Genomic DNA, 12,331 nt, shown 5'->3' on the forward strand with positions numbered 1-12,331 from the left:
CCTCCCCATTTCCCTCACCCCTCTGGCATAGGTGTCATGGGTGTCTTCGTGCATGTCTCTCTGTGGCCTTGCAACCCCTCTGCAGCCTTCTGTCTCTGCATCTCCCCTCTGTGGCACAGAGCTCTGTAGGAACTTACCATGTAGAGAACTGAAGAGAATCTAACTGGGAATGAGCCAGTGGGAGGTGGTGTGGGGCCCCATGGCCCTTCTCTGCAGAGAAGGATGTCAGGGTCGCTCTGTAGTGATGTCCCAAGCATGGGTGACAGCTGTCAGGCTGTGACATTGCACAGCACAGGCCAAGGATCTCACACCCCACCCCCTGTATAGCAGCAGTATCCCAAGACATTAATAAGATCCATTATTGGATAAAAATCGCTGGTTTCCTAAGCTTCATTCTGTGCTATTAGCAGGAGAATGCTGTTTCAAAAGGAGATAACAGGAAGAGAGAGAGAGAGAGAGAGAGAGAGAGATCAATTACTAGATAAAATCAAGTGGTATCTGAGATAAATGTGTACCCTGGCAAGCCGCCCCTCTGAGCTGCCTTCTGTGGGTGGGGCGCCTGCCCTAGCCATGTGTGGGGCCTGCCCCGAGGCCTTCCTGTCAGGCTCCCCACGTACAGGAGGGCATCCTGGTCGGTGATGGGATGGACAGTACACAGGCAGCTTTTCATACGCTTGCACAGCAACTAGGGTCAAAACACATAAGTGAGCATCTCATCCTTGGTGATGATGCCAGCCCCAGAGCCCCAGCTCCCACATTCCAGGGCACAGTCTGGTCAATAGGTTCTTTCCAGAGATACAGAATGCTTTTTGCTTTGGCGAACCTGAAAGGGCTCAGTGGCTCTCCTCTAGAGGTGACGGTGTCAGCACCCACTGGGCAGTGGCCATCGAGGGAAGCATCCAGCTTGTGGAGGCTCTAGAAGCCCGCACCTTGCTGGCTGGGTGGAGAGTCTCCGCGTGGCTGCAGAGGTGGTGCGGGCAGGGCAGACGAGGCGGCCTGGCTCTGGGCAGGAGCCGTCCCCTCCCCGTGTAAATCTCCTCGCCTCCTCTGCTGTGTGGAGGCCCCGGAGGGCCCAGGAGACTGCGCTCCGCTTTGGACCTCTGCCACCATCTACCTGTGCAGACGAGCCTGTAAGCCTTGTGAAAACGTGTCTTCCCAGCTCAGCACAGAGAGTTTAGGGAGGATGGAACAAGATCCTGAGTACAGAAGCCACCTTCTGCATTCTCAAGCGCTGTCTCCACGTACGGTGAGGGACTGATGCTTCTTAAAAATAACCACAGAGTCCGGGGTTGGAGGAAGAAAGGAACACGCCAGGGTCCATCTGGTGGGTAGCACACCATTATAGATGGAGCGCCTACTACTCATCTCTTCCTGTGGCACAGGGGGGAATGAAACTCATTTTGCACCTGCTGTGTGTTGGCACTTTTCAGCCAGGTGTTCTCAAATTACCCTGGAGAGCTGGCCTGTGGGGTCAGGCTTCTAGGACCCAAGTCCCAGCCCTGCCACTTCCGAACTGTGGGATCCTGAGCAAGGTACTTAGTTTATTCAGGCCGTTTTCTTGTCCGTGTAATGGGAATGTGAGAACTGTCCACCTCTTAGAACTACTATAAGAAGTGGGTAAAGGTTCTCGTACAACACCTGCTACATAGCACTCAGCAAATGGTAGCTGTCTTCATTGTGTTGTTCTCTGTTATTGCTGCTGGGGGTGTTACTAACGTCCTAACTCTGGCCCCATCTTTGGGCTGGACTGTGCCAGGAAAACTCCGTTCTCTGCAGTTGGGCGCTGACAGAGAGGGCTGATGGAGGGCTGGGAGCCATTCTCACGGACTGCCCGTTTGTGCTACACAGAATTTGGACACTGACTGGGAAGACCCGTGGGACCAGTTTGATGAGCGGCGGTATCTGAACGCCAAAAAGTGGCGCATTGGTGACGATCCCTATAAGCTGTATGCTTTCAACCAGCGGGAAAGCGAGCGGATCTCCAGCAATCGGGCCGTCCCGGACACTCGCCATTTGAGGTACTTCCCTGTTTTCCCCCTTATTACTCTCTGCCCTTCCCTGAGGTCATGACAGAGCCACAGCAGGCTTGATTTGCGCGGTGCCCATGCCAACAATGGGGGCAGGCAAACCGTCCGTGGCCGGCTGGATGCTGAAGTTTTGTGATGTGGTAGTTTACCCTCTCTGTGCTGCTCACTGCTGCCAGGCATCCCCAAGCGCCTGCAGAGAGAATGGGGGAGCCCCCTGCACCTTGCCTTCCTCAGCGCAAAGTCACAGAGCACTAAAGACCCTGTAGCCTGGGCCCGTTGTCCCTGGCAGAGTCCCACGGCCTGGCCTGGCTTTCAAACAGAGGGAGGGCAGGATGGGCAGATCCCTGGGAAGTCAGGTTGGTGGCCTCATCTGTCGCTGGAGGAGGTCCTTTCCTCTGACAGCCCAGGTGCACTTCGTCCTGTGAGATGGAAAAATCAGAGGGGCCTCTTTACATGCCATTGCTGTCTGCTTCAGAGCAGCCCGTTCACACGGCCTCCAGTCTGCCATGTCCTTGGTCAGGCCACACCTTCGGATGGGCTGCGGAGATCAGGCCTGGAACAATGCAGGAAGGTTCTTTCTAAACAAGAAGAGCCTTTGTGATGGCACGTTGCCTCATTACCAATCCTTCTTGGAGTCGAAGCGGCCCTTTGCTTCCTGATGAGGCCTGAATCAGCAGGTCAGCCTCGACCCCAGCTCCCCTGTGCTGGCCTCCTAGCCCACAACTGAGAGACCCAGCTGCACTAATGGCCCACGGGCAGGAGTTTGTGTCTCCTGCAAGAATTTCACTTTGCACCAGCTTCAAATGGCAGACTGGCCTGTGGGGGGTAGAGGGCCTTGAAGGCATGGTTAAAATGAGAAGCTATATGGCTGGCATGAGCTTCTTAGCTTTCTACCTTTGTTCGGGTCTGTGGGTACCCACTTGTGGACACGGGTTTATGACCGGGGCAGTACGAATTTTCATGACTTATGAGGCTGGTCAGTCTGGTGGTGCTTAAGTTGGCAGTCTGTGAAGGCTGGTAGACTCAGTTTCCCCAACAAGGCCATACAACTCAGAAACCTTGACTTACACAGCATGTTTCCCATGGAGCAGCTCAACCAGGCCTTATCAGTGACTGTCATTCATAAACAGAGCTGGAGTCCTGGTTGCCCCACATAAATAAAAGCCAGAGCGATGAGCTATAAGGTATCTGTGGCTTCTAACTTGGAGGGTTTGTAAACTTAACTCTCTTCTTATGGTACCCACGAGACTCTTCCTTAGCAGCAGGAAGATCCCCACCGACAGAGATCCAGGGCACCGGCTGTGCCTTGAACACTCCCTGCTGCTGTCCTGAAAGCTTCTTAAAGTCAGAGTCTTGTATTATTGCTGTTAAAATTCCCCAGCACGTATCATGTTCCCTGATACCTGCTATAATTTTCTTTAAAAATTAGATCATTTTATTTCCCTGAGTAGAGACTACACGTAGGAGAAGAGCAAATAGAACACAGAAGGCTGAGAAGCCCCACTGGTCCCAGACAGGTCCCTCCTTGTCCTGAGTCCAGATGGCGAGACCCTCTGGAAGGACAAATGGATGCTTCCTGCCGGGAAAGGAGCAGATGCATCCGGGTGAGAGCTGTACCCTAACCTGCAGAAGGAGGGCAGGCGGTGGGGGTTCACTGACCAGACAGGTTCGAGGGGATGCGTTGAATAGGATGAATTTGTGCATTCACCCTGGTCTGCGATCTGAGAGGCAGAAATGAAAGCGGTTTACAAGGCCGGACATATGTGTTGGTTGTGGGGGAAGAACTGAGACTATTGCCAAGGACTCATGTTTACTGGGTCCTATTCAGGGCCCTCTGCAGCGTGTTGCATTTGTTAAGTGAGTGTGATCTGCTGGCATGGCAGCAAGAGGAGGAGAGAGGATTTAGATGAAATCCAGGCCCCCTTTGGGAAGACAGAGGGGAAAAGTCTATCAGCCATATGTCTGCCTCAGGGCACTAACCTTGCCCTGTGGGAGCTGGGGTTCTGGGAGCAGAGAATTTCAGATTTGTGGATCCTGATCTGAAAGAGCAGGAAGAGGGAAGGACAGGTGGTTGGGAATGAGGGCCAGGGATGGGGGAGGATGAGTGATTGGGAATGAAGGCCAGCACAAGGGACCCGGCTGCCATGGCAGGGGTGTTAAGCTCCAACTGTATGCACAGCCCCAGGCTAGCACCAGGAGAGGCCATCTCCAGGCTAAGTCTGGTATGGGGCTGACCCTGTGACCACATCACTCTTGTGCTAATGAGAATTCCGGCAACCACCAGCAAAGCCCAGTGTTCTTCCCTCGGATGGGCCCCACTGGGGGGGTGACCTTCTGTCTCCAGGATCTCCTACTTCCAGCCCTTGCTTCCCACGGAGCCTGTGTCCAGGAGGTTAAAACCCCCAGCTAAGTCCCTTAATCCTGTGAGTCCAGCCTCCCTGTATCTTGACTTCGTCCGGATGCAGTGCCTGGGGCCCTTCTTGGGCCCTGCCTGTCACAGCTCTGACCAGTTGTGGCCTCTGGTGGCCAATATCCTATAGACCAGGGATTCAATCAGTGGCTGGCATTTGGGGCTGGATCATATTTTGTTGTGGGGGCTGTCTTGTGCATTGTAGGAGGTGGGAAGCATCTCTGGCTTCCACCCACTAGATGCCAGGAGCAGCCCCGACGTGTGACAACTCAGAATGTCTCCAGGTATCGCCGGATGTCTCCTGAGGGGCAAAGTTGCAGTGAGAGCCATTGCTGTTAAGCCAGCCCCACTTGTTAGCTGACTTCTCAAGAGGGAAACATCAACATGCATCAGCAGCCCCAGCAGCAGGACAAGGCCTTTGGCCTTCTGGGAGACCCATCTTTGCTAGCACCTATTATAGAGCCTGGTGTGGGCTAGGATTTCCAGAAACATTTGTTGAACAAATGAGAGGGGGGTTAAGCCCGCAGAGACACTTGACTATTTCCTCCCATCTGCCTCATGTGCAAAGAGGGAAAGAGGGCCAAGAAGAAGCCCCCTTCGTCCACTCCTTCCATGCTTGGGGGCTTTAGATGAGGGGACAGGAGAACAGACTCAGTGAAAGGAAAAAGGCATTTTCCCTCATTACTGGAAAGAGAAGAGTGAAGAAACAGCATGGGGGAGTGGCCTGAGCTTATTAAATTTGCTTCCAATTTTCTTACCACAGTAATTGGATTCTGATTTATAGGATGCGTGCGGACAGCGCCTGAGACAGAACTATTAGCTGAGCATTAGAGCAAGCATTGCTGAGAGGCGGGCACTGGGGGGCATCACTCAGGAATCCAAAGATGCTGTGAGACTGAGGGGGGCAGCAGGTGGGGTGGGGGAGGAGGACGAGGCTGCCGAAGTTCTCACCCAACAGGCAGCTGGGCCTATGGAAAAGCCAAATGCGCTGACAGCGTGGAACCCCTGACCAGGACGTCGTGGTGGGGCAGCGTGGGAAGGCAGCCCCAGAGAGGCTGGGGGCTTCATTTCCCCATACAGGATGGAACAGTCACCTTGTTCTCTTGGTCCTCTGAGGCAGGGAGCCCAGGGTATTTTGTGGAGATGGCCGGGTTGCCCTGGAGAGTGGAATGACCAAGGCCAGCAGGCAGGCTTGGAGCTCCCCATTCCCGGGCTTCGTGGGGGTGCCAGTGAGTGATGTCCACACCCAGGATAGTTTAGAAAATGAGTAACTATGGTTTCAAGTGGATCCTTTGCTCATTCACCCTTTGAGTTTGACAGCCTAACCTTCCCATGCCCACCCACATTTAACCTAATGCAGTCTTCACGGTCTTGAGATTGAAACATGCTGTCATCAGCCTTTAGACATGTCTTGGCCATAGCTCAGTTTCCCCATCCCTGGTCCAGGGCCTGTGAAAGGCGTGGGGACCAGGTGACCAGCAATGGCCTTTCGCACATCCCTGCTCCTTTCTTGGCTTTGTGTTCTCATTGCACTCAGACTAGGTGGCCTTGAAGCTTTATCAGTGCACAAGTCACTGCAGTTGTACATAAGTGCGTTCTTCTATGCTTGGTCTTCTCTTTCCAGATGTATCTGCATACATGCACTCGCCTCTCCCACCCGCCTCTGTGGGAACCCAACAGTTGTGCTTGCATCGGAGCAACTTACTGCCACATGTCCCCCCTGAGACCAAAAATCTTGTTAATGCCTACAAGAGCCTTAACTCCCAGGACACTTCCTAGGCCCTGCGGGGTCATGAGGATAAAGACGTGGCTGCCTTTACTGGGGTGGGGGTAGTGTGCCATGAGTAACTATTTCAGTGTAAGGAAGAGATAGCAGCTAGCTGGGGTGAGCCTGAAAAGATTTCCCAGGGGAGCTTTCCTGTTTATCAAGCACTGACTGGTCCAACAAATAGTCCTCATTTTCCAGGTGTCCCTCCCCCCCCCCCCCCCCCGCTGTCACCACATTTTGGTGGTAACAGCTGGATTTGCCATCATCCAAGTAGCACATAAAACATCTGGCAGACAAGAAGCCATTAAACGGAGGCACACCCCTCAAGATGGGAGGAAATATTTTGATAAAGCAAACGTGTATTTTTGCTGTTGCCTAGCAATACTTATTATGGGTTTGCTTTGATTGCAAGGGAGCAGGTGGCAGGGTGGACTGTGCCCATGAGCCGTGAGCTGCAAGGCGTTACAGCTGGGAAGCCTCATTAGGTCACCTCCTCCTGGCCGGCTGGTTTGATTGTTCCCCTCAGCATACTCTCCCAGCCTTTGTCCAGTGCAGTGCTAAATGGTTCAAACAGTGGGATACCCATCGCTTGCCTGGAGAGAAAATTCCACACTTCGATACATCTCACCAGGAAGACATTTTTCCTTTGCTCCTTTTCATCCTGGGAAATGAAGGGGCAGTGGCCCAGTCTGGGATCGCCTTTCTCGCCTCCTTGTATTTACTCGGTTGGAATGGCTGCCAAAGATCATCATCATTTCTCTCCTTGTACTCGTCACTTAGCAGTAATAGGATAAAAATCGTTACGGCTGGAACAGCTAAGCATAAAAAATGTTCATATTCCCTCAGAGTCAAGCCTCTTCCACTAGCTTAGCACAGAGTTGGTGATTCTACATCGAGGCGGAGAGGAGGAGAGAGGAAACCCATCACAGCCACTTAGCTTTTGCAAACATGCTCTCCCCATCTGCTACGTTCTGATCCCTCCTGTGCACCATTTTTCAATATAGGAGTTGGTGAGCCTGTGGATAGTAGCTCTGAGTGTGCTTCACTCCAGAGCATCCTGGAGTCCCAGGGAGCCTTGGAGAGTGGTAGCAGAAGGAGTTTCTGAATATCCTATAAGTGGTTCTTCAGGAGAACAGTATCTGCTACCCTGGGTGGCAATTTGAGTACCAGATACTGGGCGCAGGAAGGGGTTCTCCCCAGGGTAGGAGTGGAAGAGAAGACATACAGGCAGAGATAGAAGGTGCCTCTGGGCCAGGATTCCTTACACTCCTGGTCCCCTGGGTCCTTGCCTGCTGCCCCTGTCCCTCCATCATTGCCTGCTCTTTGAGTTTCAGGTGGATTTCCTGAAAAGGCAGCATCTCAGCCTTTGAAAGGGGACCAGTCAAGAAAACTTGCTGATGAGAATTCCTCTGAACAAACCAGATTAGCTAATGTGTTCTCACACCTTGTTTAAGCTCATTCCAGCTTTGACATTATGCATCTCAATCATCCATTCATTTTCCCTTTCTTTTCCATTTGACCCATTCATTGAGCACTAACCACATGCCAAGCTCTACCCTAGAAGTTGGTCCCCACTCCCAGGGAGCTCATGGTCTATGGGGGAAATGCACATGGGACTGATTCCTGATACTCAACTGTGGATTGCTCTGAGGCCATATTTTTGATTCTGGAGCTAATGCACAGACTTCCTGTCCTTGATTCCCACGTGCCCATCTCCCACCCTGTTCTGGTTTTGGTGTTGCTATTAACTGTCTTGGTCATGGAGCAAACCATACAAGTTTAGGAGCTTTCCTGTAAGAATGTCAAAACAGCATGAAGCCGGCCTACCCAGGAGAAGGCATTTACATGTGGATGAGAGGTGGAGGCTTTTCGGAGGAAATGGTATTTAAGCTGGGATGGAGGGTGACAGGTAGGGGGCAGCAGGCATCCCAGGTTGAGGGAACAACATATGTGAAGACGAGGAGATTGGTTGGAAGAGCCACAGTGTTATGTGTGAGTCAGCGTAATTTCCTTGGAGTGGGGATGATGGAGGGGAGAATAACTCTGAAAGGGAAGCGTGGGGCTGCATTGTAGCAAAGTGTTAATCCAGTCAACATTGGGGTGCCTTCGCTTTTGTCTCAGCACTTCCTCATCATCTCAGCAACCCCCGGAGATGCCCTAGCTGGTACGGGGTCAGCCGAGCTCCTGCCAACAGGAAGGGGGACCAAGGTAGGACTGAGCAGAACTGTGCCAGACAGCAGTGTTGCACGGGACCACCACTGCCACCCTCCCCCCCCGGCCCCCGGCCCCCCGGCCCCAGAGGAGGGTAGGCAATGTCCAAAACCAAACTTGGCCTGAACTGGGGCTGATCCAAGGCGGGTGGAGTGTGATGTGGGATCCTCAGGGCGAGGATCCCCCTGGGGTGGGGAGTTTGCTCTGGGGTGAGGTGGGAGAGGCGAGAAGTGAGTACTGGTCCAGAGGAAAAAGTTGTTGATGGGGACCTGGAAAAGGAGTCTGTCCTTTACCCCCATCTGACTGCTAGGTTTAGGACTGAGCATCAGTCCTGGTAATGAAGACTTAGGCAGGAGAGCAAGAATACCAGATAAAGCCTATACCTCGCTAAAGAGATCCAGGCTCAGAAGGCTTAAGGGACATGTCCAAGATCATACAGCTAGTCAATGCTTGGCTGAAACTCAAATTTTAAGATGTTTGGGGTATATATATGTATATATGTGTGTGTGTGTGTGTGTGTGTGTGTGTGTTTACTGGTGCTTGTGGGACAAGGAGAAGGAGAAGAGATGATGCTTGAGGACTCTGTTTCCCAATTCCCAATTAGTTTGATGTCTCTATTTTAGCTTTGCTTGGAGGCATAGATATAACATATTTCAGGTAGTTAACGGAGTCAATAATTTCTTCTGGTGTTCTGTCACCAAGACTAGGAAGGACCTGTGTGCCTTTGAAAGGCACTAAATGGCTTTGGTTCTGGAGCCCACCTTTCCCTCACTCCCCGCTGGGTTTGCCTCCCTTATTGCATGCTGCCTGGGGAAGGAGGTGATGGAAAGAGATGTGGAAAGAGACGGAGAAGTGTGTTCAGGACCCAGGAGGAGAAACTGATTTGGAATGAAAATACTGCCCCTGAAAAATTTATCCTACAGATTATTGAATCTTAGGTTATTAGGTGTCAGCCTTAAAAGTTAAACAGCAAAGGTTATCCAGCAACAAATGAGCTTATTCAGGAATAGCAGAGACATTGCCATTTGGGACATACAAACCGTGGGAACCACAGGCAAGTCTGGAACGCTAAGCTGGGAGCATCCTTCTGTAGAAGAAAGGAGGAGGTTGGGAAGGGTCGTTCTGAACAAAAGTTGACATTCCTTAGTACCTTCCACAGGCCACCAGTACCTTCTCAGCAGTGGGCCCCGCCCCCCCCCCCCCCCCGAAGACTTCTCCCTTAAGCTAGCCTTGAGAACAAGCAACCTGTGCTCGCAGGGGCCAGTGACACCAAGGGGAAGGTGGCATCATTCTCTCCTCCAAATTATTTTTTTTTCTAGTTGTTTTTGGGGTGTACCCTTTTAAGAAGGCAGAAGGTTGAGGAGGAGACCCTGGATTTGCACTCTGCATTCTGGGGTGTTCTCTTTAGTGCTGTCATGGGCACCCAGACAGCTAGAGTTCTGAGGGAAATAGAAGGCATTGTTGAGCTTGGCTGTGGCTCTTGCTTATGTCATAGGCTGTATTGAATTCTTTCACTTCTGCAGCTTTTGAAATATCCCTGCAAGACCAAAATGCACACCAAGACCCAGAACCTCTCTCCATTTTTTCTTAAGTAAACTTTGAATCAAAGTAGCACATATATACAGCAAAGCTGACAGTTCATACATGGACCACTTGAAGAAATTTCCAGAGAGAACATGCCCACATTCCCACATCAAATATCTCCCTCAAGGAAAAGAAGACACTTGGGGTGCCTGGCTGGCTCAGTCAGTGGAGCGTGGGACATTTGATCTGGGGTTGTGAGTTCAAGCCCCATGTTGAATGCAGATTACTTAAAAATCAAATCTGAAAGAAAGAGAGAGAGAGAGAGAGAGAGAGAAGAAAGAAAGAAAGAAAGAAAGAAAGAAAGAAAGAAAGAAAGAAAGAAAGAAAAAGAAGACTGAGTTTCAGCCATCCAAAACCACCCATATGTCCCCGCGCCTACTCCCCACCATAGGTAACACGATCCAGACTTCAAATGCCATTGTCTAGCATTGCTTGTTTTTGAACTTTATATATAAAAATGGGCTTCCACGGTATGTACTCTTGTGTGTCTGGCTTCCCTCAAAATTACATGCGTGAAATCTAGCCACATTTTGCGAGACACGGTGTGTTTTTTCTCGTTGCTGTATAGTATTTCTTTGTATGTTGCAATGTATATATCTTCTGCTTTGAATGCTCCTTTGGGCTTTTTCCAGTGTGAGGCTCGTATGATCCATGCTCCTTTGGTTAGTCGTGTCCTTGTCTTTTGGTGAACATGTGGACGTGTCCCGAAAAGCATTGGTACATGCTGCAAAACCCCCAGTGAAACTGTCGCACCTGTTTCCACCCCACCAGCAGCACATGAGAGGTCCAATTGCTCCGCGTCTTTGCAGTGAGGCACTAGTGATTGGCGGTCAGTCTCACTTGAGGCCTTGAGAGGTTGAGTTGTGCTATCTTATCATGGTTTTGGTTTGCCTGTCCCCATGGATCAGTGACGTGGACCACCTTTCATAAGGTCATGGGCCGCGCCACTACCCGGTCAAGTGTTTCATACCTGCTCTCTTCACCTTTCTCGGCCCTTTGGCCAAGAGCCAAGCACGAAGCCTGATTCTTAGTTCATTCTCAATAACCTGCTTCTCTTCTGATTGTTTTCTGACATTTTCTCGCACACCGTGGCAGTGTGAGAAAATGGAGGGGAGCCCCTGGACTGAGCGTGGGAAGCCCTGGGTCCTGTCCAAGATAGTGGCCAACTCTTCAGCTATCAGGGTATCTGTTTCCTCACGGGAAAGAAGAGAGAAGTAGCTCAGAGATGCTTATTAAGGTCACTTCCAGCCCTGTTTGCTGGTTGAAAACACTTCTGGTAAGAATGTGCAGAAACTGACTTAGGAACTAAATCTGATTGGAGGCTATTTCCAGAAGCACGGCTCCCTCCATCTCAGCAGCACCTCCCCTCCCACTGGGGATAAATCCTTCTCCTCACACACTTCCCTTCCTAAGGGGACTAGAGGGCCTGCAGGACCTTTAGAGATGTCCTTTATTGCCACTCTTGTGTTTGGTCACCATTACCTCCCAGCACTTCAAAGAACGATCGTCTGGTGTGATGTACCCCATTGTGCCTCTAATGCCAGGAAGAAATGGGCCTAGCAGAACGGGCTCGAGGACATCCTGGGAGGCTCGGGCAGCTGGCACCATTCCTAAGTAAGATTGGAACCTCGGTGAGTCCTCACAACGAGAGTGGCCGCGCCTCGTCTCTCTAGGAGACTTCACCGAGCACTCTCACATCCCTGTCACATGACCTTAATAGCGCCTGGGTGAAGGGGACACCGCCACCTCACAGGGGAGGAAACGGAGCCCAGGCACCATAACTGGTGGACTGAGTGGCAGGGCTAGGTCTCCTTGCCCTGTGAGCATTGAGCTACGGCATGTCTGCCGGTTTGCTAGCTGCTCCTCGGGTGAGTTACTCAAGCTCCCCAAGCCTCAGTTTGTCATCTGTGAAATGGGAATAATAACCACACCCAGGGATGCTGTCAGGGTGAGGCAAAATAATCCACGTCGAATGCTGAGCATGGTCTTCAACTCCTAGTAAGCACTCGTGACTGTTAGCTGTGATGAGTTGCCAGAATGGTCTTAATACCAGGATCAGCATTAGCACCCAGGCCCTGTGATCTTTCCAGGCTCCGCAGCAGGTCTGGGAGGCAGGGGGGAGAGGGTGCCAGCCCCGAGGGAGCAGGGAGCTGCGGGAATGAGTTTGGAGAGGTCCTGGCTCCGCACCCCATCCTCCACCTCTGAGTTGGGGTGTGCTCCAAGAACAAGGTGGTGCGTGGGTGGAGAGGGTGCGGGCAGAGAAGTTCTGCACAGAACTTCCTGCCTCAGCCTTGGCTCCTGGCGCCAAAACACTTCGCTTGCCTGAATGTC

At 51.7% G+C, this 12,331-nt stretch overlaps 1 protein-coding gene across 3 annotated transcripts in view; it reads left to right on the forward strand.

Moving 5' to 3' along the window:
* GALNT14 (polypeptide N-acetylgalactosaminyltransferase 14) overlaps positions 1-12,331 on the forward strand; it is a 208,272-nt gene that overhangs the window by 129,814 nt on the left and 66,127 nt on the right. For all 3 annotated transcript variants that reach the window (XM_042982220.1, XM_042982221.1, XM_042982222.1), the window contains exon 2: positions 1,849-2,018. In XM_042982220.1, coding sequence (XP_042838154.1) covers positions 1,849-2,018 — 170 coding nt within the window. The remainder of the gene's footprint in view (positions 1-1,848; positions 2,019-12,331) is intronic.

This window comes from Panthera tigris, chromosome A3 (genome assembly GCF_018350195.1).
Source record: "Panthera tigris isolate Pti1 chromosome A3, P.tigris_Pti1_mat1.1, whole genome shotgun sequence".
In the NCBI taxonomy this organism is placed as follows: domain Eukaryota; kingdom Metazoa; phylum Chordata; class Mammalia; order Carnivora; family Felidae; genus Panthera; species Panthera tigris.